At 44.2% G+C, this 22,979-nt stretch overlaps 1 protein-coding gene across 16 annotated transcripts in view; it reads right to left on the bottom strand.

The window, feature by feature from the left end:
• The window catches only part of Dtnb (dystrobrevin beta), a 228,747-nt gene that overhangs the window by 7,319 nt on the left and 198,449 nt on the right, over window positions 1-22,979 (bottom strand). For 9 of the 16 annotated variants that reach the window (XM_078029553.1, XM_078029557.1, XM_078029560.1 and 6 more), the window contains 2 exons: window positions 1,751-1,910; window positions 879-968 (listed from right to left, as the gene is read on the bottom strand). In XM_078029553.1, the coding sequence (XP_077885679.1) occupies window positions 879-968; window positions 1,751-1,910 (250 nt within the window). The other 7 variants (XM_078029556.1, XM_078029563.1, XM_078029565.1 and 4 more) reach the window with 3 other exon arrangements.

Below are 22,979 nucleotides of genomic sequence, written 5' to 3'. Positions count from 1 at the left end.
ATGGAGGAACTCCTTCCTGTTTTTATTTAATAACGCTGCTAAATTACTGCTAGGTACTTACAAGCACTACGTTAGATGAAAAGGGACAGAGGAAGGCCCTCGTCGTGAGGGACCCCCAGCCCTCAGGAAGGGAGCCCACTTGCTTAACATGACACATAGGGATCCCACCGCTGGAAAATTCACAAGTGTCGGGCGGCTACGTCACTGATGGAGTCGAGGGGACACTTGGAGGTATGATGATACGTGAGAAGCCTTTTATTTTCTCTTTCTTTCCTGGGTTTTATGTAAGGGGGAAAGCCATGAGGCAGAGGTCTCTGGAAAGTCACCGCAGTGGCCGGGTGATGGAGAGACGGAGAAAGAAGTCAGAAAAGACCAAACATGAGGAGCAGAGGAAGCAGCAGGTCTCGAACTTCAGGTGAAATCACAGCCTGGTCACGGACGAAAGGAGAGGAAAGGGTTTCAAAATCAAGTAAGAGAGCAGAAAGGCAGCTGGAGGGCCCAGCGCTAGTGGCTGCCTGGGCTGCCGACATCAGGACAGGTTCAGGAGGAGCTGGCGACAGGGCCTAGGGAAAGAGCTGCTGTGGACAAAGGTGCACGTAGGAGAGCGGTGGGGTGGGGTGGGGGGCTGGCTGCACTAAGAGCTGAATTTCTTTAAATTGAGAACTACATTTGCTTCACCAGGTATCTTAGGATAAACCTAAACGTGTAACTATCCCGCTGTGACCACGTGTGGGAGGGAGGTGCGCTGGGTGAAGATTCTGCACGTTCCTAGAAGGCAAAACCAAGTGGTGAAACCAGGGGGGTGTGAGTGGTGACCTTCTGTGGCGAGGCAGTGTGGGGGGGCAGAGGGTGGGAGTGGCGGGAGCTCTGGGTTTCACCTGAATGGAGCTCCTTCACCAGGGATGACATGGTGTTGGTGATGGAGTCAGCAGCCACCAGCAGGTCATTGCGGAGGTTTCTCCTCGTACCTGAGGAGAGTCAGAGCAGATGGCAATGCCAGGGTGGTGGGCATGGAGATGCCTGAGTCTGCAGGCCCTAGGACACAGGTGCAGAATAGCTAAGGGGAGATGGGGCCACAGCCGCTCCACTTCCTCCCAGGTGCGTCGGGAGTCCGCTGTTCCCACTCCCTGTCCTCTCTACCTGGAAGTCAGGATCTGGTCAAGTCCATGCTTCAGACATCATACAGTGAGAAAAGTCAGGTTCCCATTGAGGTGCTCAGCCTCAGAGGCGGCTCTACTCCACAACACCCCCTCCCAACTCCTAGCCCCAGCTCCCTCAAGACTTCCTTCCCAACCACTGGAAACTGTGGGTCCCTGGATCCTCAGATGGTTGTGGCAATTCCACGCTCACTGTGCCGTTAACCAGGTTCCCTTTAGAGAACTATACTTCCCGTGTTTGCTAGGCCTAAGGACCTTCTGGGCCAACTGTATGACTGTGGATTATTCCATCTAATTCCTCTGAAGAAGGCACAGCCCGGAGAGCGCAGTACCTTCTCAACCCAGAACAAGAACACAGAACCCAAGGGGCCTGTTCTGCACACACCTGAAGGCAGACAGGGCTCCCGCAGAAGACTGGCTCATCTCCTAAGAAGGGGCCAGCATGCACCTGATTTATTTATACTGTCAATCTGATATCTACAGCTAAGACAGCAAGAGCACAAAAGGAAAGTAACTGGAAAAATCTCAGCAGGAATCTTATACATGCTCCCAACCCCTTCAGCTCCCCATTACACTTGGGCCTGGAAACTCACCTTGGGCGAAGGCCTCCTGCACGTCTCCCCCAACCCCGCTCAGAGAGTCCTGTGGGCCATGGGTGGGGGTGGACCCGGCAGATGCAGAACGGACAGGCATGGGCATGGGACGGCTGCCTGCGTGAGTGGGCGATGTATGTGGTGATCTTGTGGCCTGAGCCTGGGAGATCAGAGATAAAATATGTCATCTCAAGGGTCCAACTTCTTTGAGGAAGGGGGAAGCACTCAGTCTGAGCCAGCCAACAGTCTGCTGGGGCATGATCCTATTTGGATGGATGGAGTCACACTGCCTCCATGATGAGGGAGACGAGGGAAAGGAAAGGGAACAGGGAAGAAAGGGAGATTGCAGTAAGAACGGACGGAGAATGTTGGGGGAAAGGCCAGCAGGGACAGACAGGAGCCTTCAGGTGGACAGGCTGGGCAGGGCAGCGGGGTCAAGGATCTGGGAGGGGTTGACAACACCAGGAAGAAACAACACACAGATATCCTCTTGTTTGCAAACACATCCACATACTCGTTCTCGCCGGATTCTCCAACAACTCATGGGTAGAATGACATCTGTTTATATCAACTTTTAGATGCAAAGAGTGTGAGGCCGCACAGCTGGGCAGAGGCAGAAGTCAGAATAAGCTCCTGGACTCCAGGGGCCCCAACCCCGCACCCCAGGTCTGAAAGAATGGACACATAATGGAGAGAACAGATGCATGTTAAGCAGGTGGGCTTTATGTGTCATAGTTTTAGAGGGAGCTTGGAGCAATGGGGTAAAACAAATGAAAAGAGCAAAGGAGGAGTTCAAAGCAGCTCAATGAGCCCTTGGGAGCCAGGAGACTGGGTGTGGCAGGTCGACTGTAGAAGCAGGACTGGGAAAATACAAGCTGAATGTGAGAATGAGTTCAAATAGAGACCACTGTCCTGGGAGTCCAGCTCAGAAGCCCCATATCACCACAGATCACTGAGGCTGACCGGCTGCCAGGACAGCACCTCCCAGCACAGCAGAGAGTGGGCACCGAACTGAAGCCATGTTTTATTCTCTACCATTCTTTTCTTTTCTTTTTTTTAAAAGAGAGAGTGAGAGAGGAGAGAGAGAGAGAGAGAGAGAGAGAGAGAGAGAGAGAGAGAGAGAGAGAATTTTTAATATTTATTTTTTAGTTCTCGGCGGACACAACATCTTTGTTGGTATGTGGTGCTGAGGATCGAACCCAGGCCGCACGCATGCCAGGCGAGTGCGCTACCACTTGAGCCACATCTCCAGCCCCTCTACCGTTCTTAATTTGAATCATTTGTGTGTGTGTGTGTGTGTGTGTGTGTGTGTTTTGTTTTGAGAAATACAAATGAATAATTGTTAATGTTGTGTCAAATTTGTTTCAACCTAAAAATAGTTCAGATAAATCTCAAGACTACTTTTACTATCATTTTTTTCCAAGCCCAGTTCCTTCCTCTTATCCCTACAGAGGTGACTATTCTTTTCCCCCGGAAGTGACTATTACCAGAAATTCTGCTGTGAAATTTTTACCTATGTGCACACATGTAACTATGAAGAATATACAATATCTTCATGATTTAAAATTTTTATGAATGGTTTTGTACTGAAAATATCACTTTGAAAGTTGCTTTTATCACTTAGTTTACTCTGAGATCTACCCATGATATAAATAAATGAACTTAGACCTAACCTCAAGCCAGATAAAAAAAAAATAAAACAGAACACAGTATCTGTAAGAGTGAAAAGTACAAAATTTCTCAAACACAATATAAGAAAAATCTTATGACCTAGGGTTAAGGCAAAGATTTCTTAGATATGATACCAAAACCATGATATGTAAAAGAATAAATAGGTAGGAGCTGGGCAGGCAGCAAGTGGTAGAGCACTTGCCAGACATGAAAGAAGTGCTGGGTTCAATCCCTAGCACTGGGTGGTGGGTCCAGGGGAGGTGTTTATCAAGAATCTAAAACTATTTTCTTTTTTGGTGGAGCTGAGGATTAAAACCAGGGCCTCATGCACACTAGGCAAGCGCTATAATCACTGTGCTTCATCCTCAGCTCAAAAATCTATTTTTTTTTTTTTTGCCAAAATAGCAGGAAGAGAGGATTTTAAATGTTATCTTTTTTTTTTTTTCAAAGAGAGAGTGAGAGACAGTGAGAGAGAGGGAGAGAGAGAGAATTTCTAATATTTATTTTTTAGTATTTGGCGGACACAACATCTTTGTTTGTATGTGGTGCTGAGGATCGAACCCGGGCCGCACGCATGCCAGGCGAGCGCGCTACCGCTTGAGCCACATCCCCAGCCCCTTAAATGTTATCTTTACAAAGAAATGAAAAATGTTTTTGATGATGGATATCCTGAGTTGATCAACACACAATGTATAAATGTACCCAAATATCACACTGTGCCTCATAAAAATGTTACAATTATGATCTTTTAATAATTTAAAAAGTATCACTAAGTACCATATGGACAAGTCAACTCAAAAATGGATCAATGACCTATATGTAGATGCAAGAGCTAAAACTAAAACTTAGAAGATAACGTGGGTGAAAATTCTATGACGTTGGATTGGGCAATGACTTTTTATATATGACAGTAAAAGCACAGCCACAAAAAAACAAAACAAAACAAAAAAAATTATCAACACTGAACATCATAACATTACTTTTGTGCTTCAAAGGATCATCAAGAAAATGAAAGGACAATTCACAAAAAGAGAAGAAAAGTTTTGCAAATTATATATCTGATAATGGACTTCTATCTATCACATATAAAGAACACTTACAACTAAATAATAGAGAAAAATAGTCTAATTTAAAAATGGTCAAAGCAGGGGCTGGGGAGATAGCTCAGTTGGTAGAGTGCTTGCCTCACATGTACAAAGCCATGGGTTCAATCCCCAGCATCAAAAATAAAATAAAATAAAATAAAAATGGTCAAAGCATCTAAACTGGTATCTCCATAGAAGATACATAAATGTCCAATAGGCATGCAAAAAGATGCTCAACATTATTAGACATTAGGGAAATGTCTGATAATTATAATAATTATAGTCACTGACTAAGATGACTATATTAAAATGACAGATAATAACAAGTATTGGCAAAGATATGGAGTAATTGGACTCCTCATACAATGACAGTAGAAATGTAAAACTGTGCAGTTCCTCAAGAGGTTAATCACTGAATACCACCTGACCCAGTAAGTCTACTCCAAGGTATATACCCAAGATAAATGAAAACATGTTTGCATAAAAATATTCGTCCAAAGGTTCACACCAGCATTATTCAGGGTAGTCAAAAAAAAGTAGAAACAACTCAAATATTCACCAACTGATGAATGATTTCAATAAAATGTGCTACATTCATACAAAGGAACATTATTTAATAATAAAAATGATTGAAGTACTGATACATGCTGCAACATGGATGAACCTTGAAAGCATTTTGCTAAGTGGAAGAAACCAGTCACAAAATGCTATATATGGTGTGATTCTATTTATATGGTAATCCATAGGGATAGAAAGCAGATTAGTGGTCATCTAGGCTGGGGTTGGGGATTTGGAAAGGATGAGGAATGATTGCTAATGGGCATGAGGTTTCTCTTTGGGATTGATGGCGTGTGTTGATAATGATGGTGGCTGCATAGCTCTGTGAATGTATTATAAAATGCTGAATTTTATACTTTAAAACAGTGGGTTTGATCCTTAGCACCTCATAAAAATAAAGGTACTGTGTCCAACTATAACTAAAAAATAAATGTTAAAAAAACCTAGTGAATTTTATGGAATGTGAATTATATTTCAATGAAATAATAAAAAAAGGACACCATTAAGAAAAATAAAAAGACACAGATTGTGGAAATATTTGTAAATTATATCAAAAAACAAAACAAAACAAAACCCTTGTATCCAGAACATATAAAGAACTCCTACAACTCACTAAGAAGACAAACTACCCATGTTACAAAAGAGGCAAAAATTCAAACGGATATTTCACTAAAGATGATGTGCAAACAGGCTGATGATCACATGAGAAATGTGCAGCCAAGAGAAATCATGAGGGAAATAGAAACTTAAGTCACAATGCAACACCACTTAATGCCCACCAAAATAGCTACAACCCAAAAGAGTGACAGGGAGGCTGACACCCTGGACCCTGTCAATGAGACTGTAAAGGGTGTGTCTACTGTGGAAAACTTCTCAGCAGTTTCCTAACCCAGCAAATTCTGCTCCTGAGTATTCCCCAAGAGAAATGAGAATGGGTCCACTGAAAATATTTATTTGCAACAATTTAATAGCCATAAAGGAGAAACAACTCCAATGTCCATTAACTCATGAATGGATTAACAAATGCCATGTATCTATACTATGGGATATTAAGGAATCTCTTTTTTTGCTATGTCAAGTATTTTACTATTAACTTTTATAATCATTTTCCACTGACAATTAAATTATTCTCTTCTATTTTTATCAGTGGTTCTAAAACATTTTTACGACTTTATCAGGTTATGTTATCTTTTCTTAAAAAGTGGTTCACAAATCCTGTTTAGCCAGTTAATATTATCATATACTAATCACTGCACTTTTGGTACTTCCTCTACCTTTTATCCTATGATCACCATCACCACCTATTTCGGGGCTGTTTTTACAGGAGATGGGGCAAATAATAATGAACAAAATTCATGACTCTAAGATTTAAAGGTGCTGCCCCTCTGGGCATAAGACAGAGCTGGGAAGTGCACACAGCCAGACCTGGCAGGTTCAGCCCCAGTCCACACTGAGTGAGGGCGGGCGGGAAGAGCATCTGTACAGAAGGCAACCACGTCTGACGTAGAGAGTCGTGAGCTGGCAGTTGGGGATGGGAGAGAATGGGTGGACCCTGGCAGAGCTCCACTCCAGGGTCCCAGGCTCCCTAGCTCTGGTGGTTTTCCCACAGGCTAACAAAAAGATGGTGAGCCTAGTGATCTCTTGCCTCAGAGAGGGATTAGACCCTTGAAGCGGCCACTTGTGGACTGTGGGAGTCGGGGAGCCTGGGAGTTCAGATGTATTGTCACAGAGCTCCTAGTACTGCCTGAGAGAGTTAGACCTCCCTGCAACCAAGGACATGACCCAACCACCCATGGTCCAGGTCTTAGCACCCATCAGGTTGAAAACGCTGACGTCTCTCCGCTGAGGTCACAGCACCACAGTTTAAGTCCCTGAGGCTCAGCATCACTCTTAGGTGCAGGGGTGGGGGATGAGCATCTCTGAGGGACTGGCTTCATGAAGAGCTAGCCTGGAAATACCTGGATTAAGTGTCCAGTTCAGACAGAATGAGAACTTGAGATGGAAATTAGACCCAGTTAAAGAAAAAAATTGGTCTGTGAAATTCAAACTCACTTTGCTATATGACAGTTATATGTTGTCCCCTCAGGGGGCTAACCCAGCATGAAGCATGTGGTAAGTCCTTATAAATCTCCCCCATATGTTTTGGGCCAGACGTTGGACCTGAGGCCCCAGTGTCAGAGTCACAAGCCCCAAGATGGACACACTGCTTCTTTTTAGTAACATGAAACTGAACCTCTGCAAACATTTTCGTATGAGAGTGATGACAGGGAATGGGACAAGAGGTGGGCAGCAACATGTGGTTAGGACTCTTGGTCCAGGAAGTGACATCTACTGTCTCTTTTCAGTGTGAACATCATCAGACCTTTTTCTGGGATTACTGCCTAGCATGTGCCTTCTGAAGCTGAGAAAAACCAGACCCTTGTCTTTGTTCAGAGCAGTTGACAGATCAAAGCTAAGGATACTGAAAAACATTTCCCTGTAGGTCTCACAACCCCAGCCACTGGCTTTAGGATCTTACTGGAATAAAACAGTGCCAGGACAGAGCTGCTAGGGGACCATGCAGATGATGGTTTAGGCAGAGTAAAGCCACTTCAGTATCCTGGGGGGGTCAAAGAGACAAGGTCCCGTCCACCAATATGTACCTGTTCTGGCCAGGTCCAAAGCTGAGGGTCAGGAAGCCTAGAGGCGAAGTTGGTCCTGGATGAGGAATACATGGGTGCAGGGGTGCCAATGGACTCTGTTACTGGCTGATTTTGATAAAAAAAACTAGACACTTCTTCAACCTGTTGAAAGGGCTGTGCCTTTCTCTTGCCCTCAGGCCCTTACTTGAGTTCTCTGCCAGGAGCACTATTCAGCTTGGCACTGACCTGCTCCAGATGGTCCTCCAAGTGGCAGTGAGGCTGCCCCCTCCTCTAGGAGGAGGTTGCATCTGTCTGAGGTACTCCTACTGCGCCCTGCGCTTCTGTCCCAGCCCTATCTCGCTTCTTAAATTTCATTCTTGGCATCACTGTGCTCAGCACAAGTAAACGCTTAATAAATACTTGTTAAGTGACAATGAGGAGCATCAAGTTTCTGACCCTTTTTCTTCTGTAATGGAAAGTGGGAAAGTAGCCAGAGTAGGCAATAATCTCCAGGAAGTAATAAATCTATAGCCACCAGTAAATCCTTATATGAAATACTAACTAGATAACGAAATGTGGTAGCCAGACATCTGATGGCCCCAAATGATCCCCTCCATTCACATCCTGATCGAATTCCCTCTCCTGGAGTGTGGGCTGGACTTAGTGACTTGCTTCTAAAGGGGATGCCACTTCTGAGATGAGGTTATAAATGAATGTGACTGTACTGCTCACTTTCTCCTGCTTGCTTGCTCTGGTGAGGTCAGCTGCCATCCTGTGAGTGACCCCATGGAGAAGCACTGAGGGTGGCTTCTGTCCATCAGCCATTACTGAATGGAGGCCTTCACTTCAACAAACCATGACAAACTGAACCTGCCAACAACCACATGGGCTGTTGAGCCTTGAACTGACTACAGCCTTGGCCCACACGCTAACTGCAGCCTTGTGATAGGGTCTGAGCTGAAGGACCAGGAAATTGCACCTGGGTTCCTGGCCCACAGAAGCTGTGCCATAAACAGCATTTGTTTTTCGAAGACTCTAGGTTTTGGGGTAATTTTTTATGTAGCAATAGATAATGTATACACTAGCTGGGAGCTATGGCAGAAGTCTAGAATCCCAGCCATTTGGGAGGTTGACTACAAGTTCAAAGCCAGTCTCAGGGACTTAGCAACATCCTGTGTCAAAAATAAAAATAAAAAATAAAAAAAGAGTGGCTGGGGATGTGGCTCAAGCGGTAGTGCGCTCGCCTGTCATGCGTGCAGCCCAGGTTCGATCCTCAGCACCACATACAAACAAAGATGTTGTGTCTGCTGAGAACTAAAAAATAAATATTAAAAAAAAATTCTCCCTCCCTCTCTTTAAAATAAATAAACAAACAAACAAATAAATAAATAAAATAAAAAAAGATTGAGGATGTAGCTCAGTGGTAAACTGCCGTTGGATTGAATCCCCAGTACCAAAAGAAAAAAAAGAAAAAACAAGGTAATACATGCACTAGGGTTGATTAGAAAAAAACATCAGCAGATCAGTTGTATGTGATGGACATTTGATTGATAGTGAGAGAAAGGAGAGATGCAGGGATGTGAGACCAGGACCAGAGGCCCTCATGACAGGCCAAAGACCCCAAGAAAGATGCCTACAGATGAGGAGAGAGGCAGAGATTGATAATCAGGAAAACATTTTCCTAATGAGAATAAGCTAGGGATCTGAATATGTTAGTCTGTCCTGACATTGAAGGTCTCAACCTCTTTACTTTGTCAATAATTTCCAGGACCTAGGGGTATTTCTCTGCTTTCCAAAGAAGAGGGGGAATTGCAGGCTCTAAGGGGCAAGCCTAGATGTTCCCACTGCCTTAGATGAATGTGGAGGGAGGAAGAGCGCTTCAACAACAAAGGCATGGACCAGAAGCCCTGGCTTCTTTTCTTTACTGTGTAGCAAATGTACCTTACCATTCCTGGGGCTCAATCTACTGGTTTGTAAACTGAGGGAGATCAGCTAACTGACTCTTGAGGTCTTTTTCAGACAGAACATTCCTTGACCTATCATCTTCACCAAGTTATATCATCTCAGAAATGCCAAAGGAGCTCTGCTTTTGGCTTCAGCTGGAATCACTCTGTAAGTGAAGGACATGCTTTTGAGTGCTCCACAGCCATTTCATGGTCACGTGATGACATATTCTACTTGCAACCTATACCTTCCTCATGAAAGGAATCAATACCAGAGATGCTACTCACTGAGGCCTCTTGCAAATGCAGTGGATGAGAAGGTGCAGGGAGCAGGCATTATGCAGAAAAGGGACCATCTCTCTCCACAAGACAGTATGAGACAGGTCCTTCTAATTACATAAGTACAAGCTGGAGCGTATGGCACACAGTTTGACACAGCGCCTGCAGTGCAGAGCAGCCCCCGCAACATGCTGACCCTCACCCAGGAATCTGGTAGGTCCGTTAACTCTCTGCCCACCCAAAAGGCATGGGTCAGACACTAAAACACAAACCACAATGTGCAACTGCACCTTGCCTCAGAAGCACAGATGGGTTTTTAGCTAGAGATAGGCAGGCCTTCTCCATGGAGACTGCCAAGCGCTCAGCTCAAGGCAAAGGAACCCAGAATAAGTGGCAGAGTGGGAGGCCGGGTTGTGCACTCCACTGTAGGCACTGAGATTATGGGAAACCTGAAAATCACACAGAAATCTGTCTGGTGGAGGAATGAGTCAGGTGGCTCAAGGGAATGGTAGGCATGAAAGCACTGAGTGATTCTGGGTTGCAGCTGTCAAGAGGGGGCACGAGCCTGGTGAAGCAGGGAAGCGCTGCAGCACATCACTCAGGGTTTTAAGATTTCCTGACACAGGACAGTGGAATCTTGTTGTAATGCTACCTATAACTAAGGCCTGAGTACACACAGGGTAGTACTGTAATCCCAGTTCTTCAGAGAACTTGAGTTACAGGACACTATTGTGTTTAGTTCTAAGACTAAACACAATACACGTCCTGTAACTCAGGTTCTCTGAATACAGAGGTCCCTTAGAGTGGAAAACAATTCTGCTGGGAAAGTAGAGCCAGAGATGCACTGCAATCTCTATAACTCCCTGAGCTCTGGCTCTTCACTTTTCAAATCAGCAAAGACTCTGAGAACCTGAGAAAGGCGTGGATCACATTCCAAAACCAGTACTTAGAAATTATGTTTTCAATTTTAGAGGTTCATGACCACAGGAAAATAGCCTGTCTTAGGTAGATGTTCATTTTTTATTTGAGGAGACTGAGACCTAGAGAGTGACAAGGTCACAAACAAATCAGTAGAAAGACTAAGTGGGTGCACAGATCTTCTAATGACCTCAACTGCTAGGAGAAACCTAAGCACACAGGTCACAGTCCCACCTTCCTTCCCACCGCCCTCTCAGTACTGGGGATGGAAACCAGGGGTGTTTTACTTCTGAGCTACGTATTCAGCCCTTTTGATTTTTTTTTTTTTTTTTTTTTTTTTTTTTTAAAGAGAGAGTGAGAGAGGAGGGAGAGAGAGAGAGAGAGAATTTTTAATATTTATTTTTTAGTTCTGGGCGGACACAACATCTTTGTTGGTATGTGGTGCTGAGGATCGAACTCGGGCCGCACGCATGCCAGGCAAGCGCGCTACCGCTTGAGCCACAACCCCAGCCCAGCCCTTTTGATTTTGAGACAGAGTCTTACTATGATGCTGGGATTACAGGCCTGGGCCACCATGCCAGACACAGCACCAGGTTTCTCAGGCCAGAAGGAATATGAACAAACCAAGACTTCTTACTGCTGAAGCCAACTTTTTTTGTGGGGGATGCTGGGGGAGGGTACAGGGGTACCTAATCACTAAGCCAGATCCCCAGCCCTATTTTGTAATTTATTTAGAGACAGAGTGTCACTGAGTTGCTTAGCACCTCATTTTTGCTGGCTTTGAACTCTCGATCCTCCGCCTTATCCTCCTGGGCTGCTAGGATTACAGGTGTGTGCCACAGTGCCCAGCTGAAGCTAACCATGATTTTATAAGTCAATTTCATTTCCAGAGCTGAGCATGGTAGCACACACCTATAATTCTAGTGACATGAGAGGCTGAGGCAGGAGAATCCTAATTACAAGGCCAGCCTCAGCACCTTAGCAAGGCTTTAATCAACTTAGCGAAACCCTTTCTCAAAATAAAAAATAAAAAAATGGCTGGGGACTTAGCTCAATGGCAAAGCACCCCTGAGTTTAATTCCCAGTACAATAAACAAACAAACAAATAAATTCCCAGTAAGAGCAAGACATGTGAAAGGAGAATATAGGGACTATGACTTACACCCTTATCTAGAACACAGATCTAACAGTGGAGCCAAAACAGGTACAAAGAATGCCAGAGAAGGTGAGCTGAGGACACAGTGTTGCCTCCCTAGCCCTCATTTGAGCACAGAGAGGGACTCACCTGCTGAGGCAGAAAGAGTTGGCCAGAAGGCCAGATGCACACAGAGAAGGTGCTATCTTTAGCAGGAAAACGATATGGCACAGCTCTTGGCCTGGCACATAGTAGGGGCTCCATAAATAGAACTTCCTTTCCTTCTTCTCCCTCATAGAACAGGTAAGAATTTTGTCTCCTTGGTATACATTATACTCAAGTGACCAATCCCAGACAAGAGGCTGTGGCAAAAGCCTGCCGTTGAGAGTTAAGTTCTCTGCGGGGCAGCATCAAAAACTCTCAGCCTGGCTGTTATCGTGGCAACAGGACGGAGGACACGTCAGTCTCCATCTCTCTCTCTGACACATGGATACCTGCCAGGGAGCAGATGGCCTGTGTGGACAATTACCTCCATTTTGCTGCAGTGTATTTAAATTAAACAAACTGGCTTCTGATCGCCTATTTTTAGAGGTCCTCTCAGAAAAGCAAAAAATGATGTTGGGAGAAAGAAGTCGCAAGTCTGAAGTTTAGACAAAGCAACCACGACCGTATGAAGAACTGGGATGGATAAGGAACAGACTTTGAACACTTTCTTCGGCAGGAAGAGGTGAGAGCACCACACACTGTTGCCAGCCATGCTGGCGGTGAGCTGTATCTTGGGGGATCCAGCTGCCTCCTCAGCTGTGGGAGGAGCAGGAGCAAGGGGACAGGTTATCTGCTGCCGTACTGTATGTCCTGCTGCAAGATGAGAAATAACTGCCACACCTGACAAGAGTTCAGACTGCTGGGAGTAAGGGCTGGAGACAGGAGCCACAGACAATAGGAGGCGACAAGAAAGACAGCCATGGGCAGCAAGTGAAGTGTAGGTTGTGGTTCCCTCTGGGCTGGATCAGATGCAGGGAAAGAAGGCACCTGCAGAGCTGTCTTAGCAAGGTGTCACCTGTGAGCTTGTGTCAGCAGTCTGTGGAAGATGAACCTGGCTCCTAATCACCCCAGATGGGGCTGAAGAGAGCCTCCCGTCTCTGAGCTCTCACCACTGTCAACGCACAGGTGTCTGTTAGAAGGGTGAGGTCCCTCTGCAAAGGGCTGCTGCCGGCTTTTCCTGTACCACACCAGGAAACTCAGAGCTCACACATGACCTCACTCTCTGTGGTGGCTTGCTGGTGTCCCAGGACTGACAGTGTTGGCAATGACAGAAGGTGATGGTTCTCAACCCACGACTGTTATCTGCTGAAGCCACACTAAATTATATAGAAGAGTGAGCCTACTCTGGGATCAGTTCTCGGCCACATGATCAGGGACTTCACCAAGAGAAAAATCTCTATAAAAGGAATATCAAACACTAAGATTCCATATTATAAAAGGGGTGGGAGGTAAGGTGTTGACTTAACTTTCTTAGTGAAGAGAGATGGCATACTGAATTTCTGGGACAAAGAACAATCTATTAAAATTTGCCATAAGCCCAAAGATCAAAAGGAAGTTTAAATTTGAACTTTCAGCTAGGGAAGCTCATAAATCCCAACACTAGCATTACTCTTTCTACTTGTTTCTCTGGGATGCTCAGTAATATTTGGATTTGGTCTTCCTATTATTCCTTACTGCAGTATTTCAAAGCCAGTTCTCAGCCAAATGATCAGGGACTTCACCAAGAGAAAAACTCTAAAATGAATATCAAACACGAAGATTCCATATTATACACAAATACTAACATAGGCTCCAGGAATGTGGTCCTCATTCAACACTAACCAGTTACCAGACCAGCAGCAGCGGTATTTTAAAATTCGGTGAGTTAGTGGTGGGTCCTTCTAGGGGGTGACATTCAGTAGGTCTTTTGGGGCAATGGACCTTCTGCCCTAGGACCATGGCCCAGTTTGTGTGTAACCACTCAGAGAAGGCCCTCGCACTGGTGAATGCTGCTGTGACTCACTCAAACCCTCAACTGGCTGTACTTTGGCATTTTGCCAAGGTTGAGCTCTTCCTCCAACCCCTGCTGAGATCCCTAAGACTACTCAAGAGCCTGAAAAAACAAAAACCACCACCACCAACAACAAAAAAAACAAACAGACAACAGTGCTCAAACTGGTAGCTTCAAACAGCTCACAGTTAAGGAAGCTGTGCTGGGTGGTTTGGTGGCTACTGAAGTGTGGATGTGGTTTTATATTGGAGAGAGCATAGCCAAGCATGGCATCATTGGCTATAAGGTTTGAAGACTAATCTGTAACATCTGATTTTATTTGATTTATTGTTTGGGTTTTCTTGGACCATGTATGATTAGACTGTTATCTGAATAAAATCAGATGTGTCAGAAAAAAAAATTCAGTGAGTCAAATTTAACTGTATCTTACAAAACCTATGTGGTGGAGCATGGCATCTTCTCCAACAACACTCCAGTCTTTGTTGAGTGCCTGTTTATATAATGTGGTGCCTGTTTATATAATGTGGTGGTTGCCATCCAGGCTTTGCCATTAGGTGGACCTAGTCTGGATTCCATTTACTAGCTGTGTGCCCTTGGGCAACTGACTTAACCTCTCAGCACCCGAGATGCTTCATCTGACAATGGGGATGATATCTACTTCACAGGCTGATGAGGATGATTATGAAATACCCCACACAAATGGACAGTGGAGTGACTGACCTGTGGGGAAGGAGACCAAAAAATCTCTTCATATTCATGCCAAACCCAAATATCAGAATGGGGATTCTGAGTGTGTCGGAGGCTCATGGGAGAATCACAGAGAGATGCTCTGGGTTCAGTGCAGGGCTTCTTCTTCTTCTTCTTTTTTTTTAAAAATATTTATTTCTTAGTTTTCGGCGGACACATCATCTTTGTTTGTATGTGGTGCTGAGGATCGAACCCGGGCCGCAAGCATGCCAGATGAGCACGCTACCGCCTGAGCCACATTCCCAGCCCAGTGCAGGGCTTCTTAACTGGGGCAGTTTAACCAGCTGAGGACCTGAGGTGGGGGCATTTAGTGGGTGAGTTTAAGGTTGCTGCTAAACATCCTGCCATGCCCAGGACAGCTCCTCACAAAAGAGTTATCTGGCCCCAGAGTAATGGTCAGCCATGCCAAGGAGAAAAACCTGCCTGGAGATGACTCAGAGTCATGCCGTCCTGCAGAAGCTGATCCACGCAGTTGTTGTGCTGTGTTGTTGTTGTGTTGCCCAGGATCAGGCCCAGGCCTTGCCCATGCCAGGCCCTGAATTACACCCCCAGCCCTGTCCTGGGCTTTCCTTCTAGGCAGTGAGCTGCTCTGGAAGGAAGGGAAACTACCAGTAGTCTCAGGTTTAGTTAGAACCCTCAAGGCCAAGGATAGACTCCTGCCCATTTGTCAGATGTGGCCACAGGTCTGAGAGAATTCTAGATTCTCTCTTAGTTTCCTGTTAAACTAGGAGATAAAGTTAATAGTTTCCTGGCTAAAGGCATGAGCTAAATTTTGAAGTGAGGAGGCAATTAATAAATAGCAAATTTCCTATCATTTTAAGTTACTAATAATATACAATGATAGAGGTACTGAAGGACTCAGCCATCTCTACAGAGCAGGAGTGCGCAGCATGCACTCTTACTAAGGGCACCACTTCAGCGGCAGCTAACTGCCTCTCTGCACTGCCTGACATCCTTCTACTTTTTCTTTTTTTAAACATAGGTCATTTACATTGCAGTCCCAAATGAGAGTTAATTTATTTGCCAAATGATAATTAGCAGTAAATGCAGAATAGTAAAAAAGAGTCTCCTGCATCCTTTGTGAAATGCTTCTTTTAGTGGAATTGAGCAGATGTTCTTTTGGCTATGGACTCTAGGCCAGGAAGTACTACACCTTGGCATTATTGCTGCATGAACATCAGAACAGCCTGAGGTTCAACCATAAAACCTGCTACCCTAGAGACTGACACAGCCCCCTGAATTGAGGAAATTCCTACAGAAGCTCTCAGAGTGAAAGGTTATAGTTGGGCATGTGGCAAATGCCTGAAATCCCAGAGACTTGGGAGGATCAGGCAGGAGGATTGCAAGTTAGAGGACGTCCTCAGAAACTTAGCAAGATCCTAAGCAATTTAGCAAGACCTTGCCTCAAAATAAAAAATAAAAAGGGCTAGGGATATGACTCAGTGGTAAAGTGCTGCTGGGTTCAGCTTTGGCCCACTGCCGAGAGAGAGCAGGGGGGTGGGGTGGGGGGGGAGTAAAAAAGTAAGTAAGTTACAGAAACAACCCATACTGAGAGAAGATGTGGTCAAACAGATGAGGAGGAGGCTAGGGAATCCTGTTCTATTGGAGACATGGCCAAGTAGCACAGAGATGAGCCAAGGGAGAAGGGTGCCAGCACCTTTCTTAGGGTGCTTCCTTTTGTCTGGAAAAGTTGGAAGTAGGAGGTTGACATGAATAAACCCCAGGGAAGGTGTTGGTTATTCAAAGAAAGCCCAGTTAATGAAGTGAAGCCAGGCAGTTTCAAAGTCACAAGAGGAAAAACCAGTAAAATGAACTTGAACTCTGTAGACCCTCCTTGATTTATAACCATTCCTTAATATACTGATTGGTGTCAGTCACAAAAAAATCAAAGTATTGTGGAGCTGGACATTTACAGATAAGGAAACTCAGGTTTGCAAAAGTTATGTACTTATCAAATGAGAAAGAAAATAGATCTTATTTATTTATTTATTTATTTATGTAGGTAGGTAGGGGGACTGAACTCAGGGGCACTGAACCACTGAACCACACCCCCAGCCCTATTTTGTATTTTATTTAAAGACAGGGTCTTACTGAGTTGCTTTGTGCCTTGTGTTGCTGAGGCTGGCTTTGAACTCACGATCCTCCTGTCTCAGCCTCCCAAGCTGCTGGGATTATAGGCATGCACCACTGTACCCAGCAAGAAATGAGATTTTGCTAACAAGGTTCCATTAGTCAGAAAGGCTACCTATTCACAGGTAATGCAACAAGCGGATGTGAGCTTTCCAGGGGCAGGGTAGTAGCAGTGAGACAAAGCCTGTTTTTCAAAGCTCTTTGTATTCTACTACTCTACTGAAATTTTCGTTTTAGTTGCTGACAAGTCCAATATTGTCAAATCCAAGGGCTCCCCAATCTTATTTACCATCTCCTTCTTGAAGCGCTCTGGAATTCCAAGAGAACCCCTGATCCTTCATGTTCCACCTCCTCTCACTGCTTCCTCTTTCTTTTTGTCTACTCTGGGTTCTCCCAAAGGCGCATGTTTATGATTTGGATGTTTAATGTCCCCCTGAAAAGCTCATGTTAGGCAACACGTGAATGTACTGAGGAGAAATGATTAGATCATCACAGCTATAACCTCATCAGTGGATTAATAATGTGAATAGTACTAGGGGTAACTGCAGATAGGTGAGGTGTGGCCAGAGGAAGTTGGTTGCTGGGGATATGTGGCCTTGGACTATATCTTGTTCCTGGCTCCTTTTCTATTTCTTGGCTGCTATGAGCTTTACACCACTATAATGTTCTGCCATGATGTTTCTGCCTCACCTTAAGTCCAGAAAAATGGAGTTGGCACACCATGAACTGAACCACTCAAACTGAGTCCGAAATAAACTTTTCCTCCTCTAAATTGTTCTTGTCACAGAAATGATTTCAAATCTGATTTTATGTCAAAAGATTCCAAATCTATACGGTCAGCCCTATTTTCCCATTAGAGTTTCAGTTGGACATCTCCAAGAATCTAGCAGACCTTTCTGTTCGACTGCCTGTCTATTCTACATAACCTAATATGCCTCAAGTCAGATTAACCTCCCCTTCCTAATCCGGATCATATCCCTCCCCCTTTTCTAATGGACACAATACCTCTATTTTTATTTGGTGCCAGATAGAAAACAGTGCCTCGGCACTCTACCACTGAGCCAGCCCCTGTCCTCCTATCCCCCCTTTACTTCTTCAGCCAAAGGTACCCTTCATTTTTCCAGGTTCTCAGGCTCCAAACAGAGATGGCATCTTTCACTCATCTTTTTCTGTTAATCCTTTGGTGAGATTCAGACTGAGGGAGTTTGTGTGTTCTAGAAGTTCAATATTCTTCCATGGAAAGAGAATTTCTCTAGTTGGGTGTGGATAGAATTTTCCTGGAGACCTTGGAGCACAATTTTCATATTTTGTGTGCATTCTGGTTAAGGGAGGGAAAGTTAGGAATATAATACAGAAGGGAAATTAAAAAGTAGGTGCGAGGGGCAGGAGGGGAAGCTCAGAGGTAAATCACTTGCCTAGAGTATGTGAGGCCCTGGGGTTCCATCCTTAGCACTGGGGGAAAAAAGTAAATGAGAAACCTTTTAGGGCTGGGGTTAAGGCTCAGCGGGAGAATACTTGCCTAGCAAGTACAAGGCCCTGGGTCTGATCCTCAGCACCACATAAAAATAAATAAAATAAAGATATTGTGTCCAACTGCAAAAAAAAAAAAAAAAAAAAAAGAGAGAGAGAGAGAAACCTTTTAGCTTGTCTTTGATGAGAGTGATGATAAACACTGTACAGATGCCAAGTACATTTCCCCTTGTATCTTCATACTGCAAACTCCTCGTAGTTATTCAGGAAGTTTTGGGGGTGAGATAGACATGGTAGTGCACACCTGTAATCCCAGCACTTGGGAGGTTGAGGAAGGGGGATTGCAAGTTTGAGGCCAGCCTCAGCAATTTAGTGAGACCCTGCCTTAAAGTGATAAGGGCTGGGACTATAACTCAGTGGTGGAGTGCACCTGGGCTCAATCCCTAGTTCCCCGCAAAAAAAAAAGTTGAGGGAAAAAGTTGGGGGAGTGACATACAGATACCTATTTTTGATATTGTAAATAGTATTTCCTTTTTTTGGAAAACAAAAACAAAAAAACCAAAAAGGAACTGAAGATGCCTACAGTAAGCACAGGTGCCAAAGAATGAACACACATGGCAGACAGAAGCCTCGGTGGGCAATTGGACTTCTGGACATATGTACATATCCTGGGACTGGGACCCAGACTAAAGGTTTGTGGGACAGTCATGTAAGACAGTACACTTACCAAGGAACATCCATGCACTGCAAACACAGGAGGGCAGCAGTGGTGCAGAAGGCTCAGGAAAACATGAGCAGGCTTGAGTTACTACATTTAGGGCACCTTGTCAGCTGCAAAATTACTTTCATACTATTTGAGGGTGATATTATCCTTTCATCCTCTGAAAGCCCAAGCTTGCTGCCTTGAGCACATGTGGTAAAACACTGCTGGATAAACAAAGGAATGGTAACTCTTTACCTCTCAGGAAGACGCAGAGTCTCTTAGCAGCCCCCAAAGGTTCCTCTAATTACATCATTTTCAGGATGACAGCTACATTACCCCACTACTAACCTGGGTTACGGTCACTTCTGTGGCAGCCTCCTCTATCCTTAAATAACTTCTACTATCTAAAGTTGCCATCTTTGAGCCTCGTGTTCCCATGGATATGCCATGCAGAATGATCTGTCTAAGGAAACACAAACTTCATGAATGAGCTCAACCTCTTGCCTTGGACAGCTCATTTCACTGGCTGCAAGAGATCCAGCAATGAAGTTTGATGATGTACTGAGTTACTGGGAAAAATGGAGCCCTGAGACATTCCTAGAGTGAATATGAACAAATTAAATTGGGTTGTTGTTTGATCTAGACTCAGGAGAGCCAGGATTCCAGTGCACACACCAACAGTCATGTACATCACTGCCAGTAGGCTCCTCTTCAGCATGCTGTTGCATTAGTGTGTCCTTTGAAACATGCTGGCATTGAGCAATGATTAGAATATTCCCAAATGACACAAATGACTATAGATATCCTGCTCTTTATAGATTATCTATGTTAGGAAAAAAGAGGGCAATTTTATTCTACATAATCATTATCTGTTCTTTAGGCAATAATAATAGAACTAATAATACTAACATTTTACCTTGATGTTCCTATTTGTTTAGTAACACTGAATTTTATTTTCCTAATTCCTTTATATATTTCTGAACTACAGTTTAGTTTCCTGAAAGGATCTACCTATCATGTGAGAGTATCTTGAGCAAAATCATAGTTATAGGTACTTAAAACCAGTTTTGTTCCTTACAATTAATACAATTATTAATTCATACAGCTTTTGGTTATTACTGGTTATCATTTAACAAATATTTATTGAGTATCTACTATGGGACAGGATGGGCTAGTGACTGGGGATACAAGAGCAAAGAAAGCAAAGTCCTTTAATTGTATCCTGATGATGATCTTGAGCCTGACTGATCCTGTCCCATCTGACACAGTCTAATCCCCAGCCTCTTAAACTACAGAGTGGGCTGGATACTCAGAGGAGTCTTATCTGACATAGGCCATTCTGCCCTTCATCATGACCCTTAGATCTAAGAAGGGACAGGGAAGGAGAAAGGCAAGAGAACCACCAGTCCTGATGACACTCAGAGCACTTGGCTGAGGCTGAATGTAAAACTCTGGCAACAAAGCTTTTTAAAATTTGATTTGTTTTTTAAAATTTGTTTTTGAGTGCTGGAAATTGAAGCCAAGGCTCTACGCTGAGCTATGCCCCGACCTTTGGCCTCAAAGTTCTTAAAGTAACGGTCATTCCCATTGTTCTCAAGTTCCGCAAAGCCAAAGCAATCTGTGATTCTGTGAGACAGTAAGTATGCATTTGATCTTCTATTAGGACTTAGATTTGAAGGAGGTATCCCCAAAAAGCTCATGTGTGAGACAATGCAAGAAAGTTGAGAGATGAAATGATTAGGTTATTAAGGCCTTAACCTAATCAGCGTATTAATCTGCTGATAGTTGTTGTTGTTGTTTGCCAGGGTACCAGGGATTGAACTCAGGGCATTCAACCGCTGAGCCACATCCCAGCCCTATTTTTATTCTACTTACAGACAGGGTCTCACTGAGTTGCTCAGCTCTTCGCTTTTGCTGAGGTTGGCTCCTGTCTCAGCTGGGGTTACAGGAATCACCACTGTGCCTGGCTGCTGATAGCTATTAACTGGGTGGTGACTGTAGGCAAGTAGGGTGTGGCTGCAGGAGGTAGACCACTGTGAGCATCACTTTGGGGTTTATATTTGACTAAATATAAACTCTGGTGAGCAGAGTCTCTCTGCTTCCTGACTGTCATGTCCTGAGCTGCTTTCCTCTGCCATGCCCCTCTGCCATGATATTCTGCCTCATCTTGGGCTCAGGGCAACCAATTTGGTCATCTATGGACTGAGACCTCTGAAACTGTGAGCACCACATAAATTTTTCCTCTTTTACATTGTTGCTTTCAGATGTTTTTGTCAGAGCAATGAAAAAGCAGACTAAAACATCTCTCCTCTCAGATTCTTAGCAGAAGAGCTTCTAAAAAACCCTTGAAATCTCCAGGGTGAAGGGGGGTCCTTTACATTCTAATCAGATGGCTGGTGGTCAGGGCCCCTTAGACAGCTCAATATGGGAGTTGGATGCCAGAAAGACCAGGGCACGATTAGAAAGCTGGAACCTTCAAACCTCACCAGACTTCTGAGGAGGGGAGAGGGGCTGGAGATGGAGTTGGTCACCAAGAGCCAATGACTTACTCAATCCTGCTTATCTAACAGAACCTCCATAAACCCTCAACAAAGAGGCTCTGGGATTAGTGAAGGCATTCACAGCCCAGGATGTAGAGAATTACAATACCACAGGGATAGAAGCTCTCTGGACCCTTCTGGACCTTGCCCTCTTCATCTGGCTGTTTACCTGTATAATATCCTTTATAATAAATCTGTTAATAGCAAGTGAAGTGTTCCCCAAGTTCCAGGAGCCATTAGAGCAAATTATTGAACTTGGGGAAAGGGTCATGATTTGCAGTTAAATCAGACATAAGTGTGTGCTACTTACAGTTGGTGACGGAAGTAGGGGTCAATCTTGTGAGATGAGTCCTTAACCTATGGGTTCTGGGTAAACTCCAGGTAGTGTCAGAATTGAATTAAATTGCAGGACTAACAGTTGGTGTCTGCAGTGAACTAGAGATTGTGTGGCATGAAACCCGCATGAAATATATGTTAGAAATGTTATGTAAATAGGATCATGGTAGTAATAATAAATCCCTGGGAAGAGGGGAAGAAGGTGGGCTATCTTAAAAGTTCACTATAATGTATTTATAGAGCCTGTTTTTGGAAGCATGTCTAGAAAATTCATTTAAAAAGTCTCTTATAGCTGAGCGTGGTGGTATGCACCTATAATTTTCAGGAGGCTGAGGCAGGAGGATCTCAAGTTTAAGGCCAGTCTGGATACCTTAGTGAGACCTGTCTCAGAAAATAAAAAGAACTGGGGATGTAGTTCCTTGGTAGAATGCTTCTGGGTTCAATACCCAGTCCTGAAAAAAACAGGTTTTCTACAATTGCTTTATTACCTATTTAAGATAATATATTTTGATAGAAAAAAAATCAAACTATGCTAGCCAGAGTCTGGGATAAAGAATGGGTTACATCTTAGCCCTGTGTTTAATACTCTTACTTTTTTCTTCTCTCACTCTACAATGATGTGGGTTAAAACAAAATAGCAAGGATATCTTCCCCCCGAAGTGGGGACTGAACTCAGGGGTACTCTACCACTGACCTACATCTCAGCCCTTTTTATTTTTATTTTTGAGACAGGGTCTTGCTAAGTTGCTGAGGTTGGCCTCAAACTTGTGATTCTCTTTCCTCAGCCTACTGAGAAGCTGAGATTACAGGTAGGAGATTCCATGCCTGGCTTATTCTAAAGCTTTATAGTCTTTCAGCCATACAAGTGAAAAACTGCACTAAATTATGTAAAATTAGTCATTTAGTCCAAATTAGAGCCTCAGGGCTGAGCCTCAGGTGGGTCCAGTTTAAGCCTGTGAGGTGGACAGACAGGGATTTCTGCCTAGATCAACAGTGCAGCATCCCCTACCTCATACCATGGTGGCGAAAGCCATCTATAGTGAGGACAAAACTATCTG

The sequence above is a fragment of the Ictidomys tridecemlineatus genome, chromosome 12, assembly GCF_052094955.1.
Source record: "Ictidomys tridecemlineatus isolate mIctTri1 chromosome 12, mIctTri1.hap1, whole genome shotgun sequence".
NCBI lineage: Eukaryota > Metazoa > Chordata > Mammalia > Rodentia > Sciuridae > Ictidomys > Ictidomys tridecemlineatus.
This window is presented reverse-complemented; position numbering and strand designations above follow the sequence as displayed.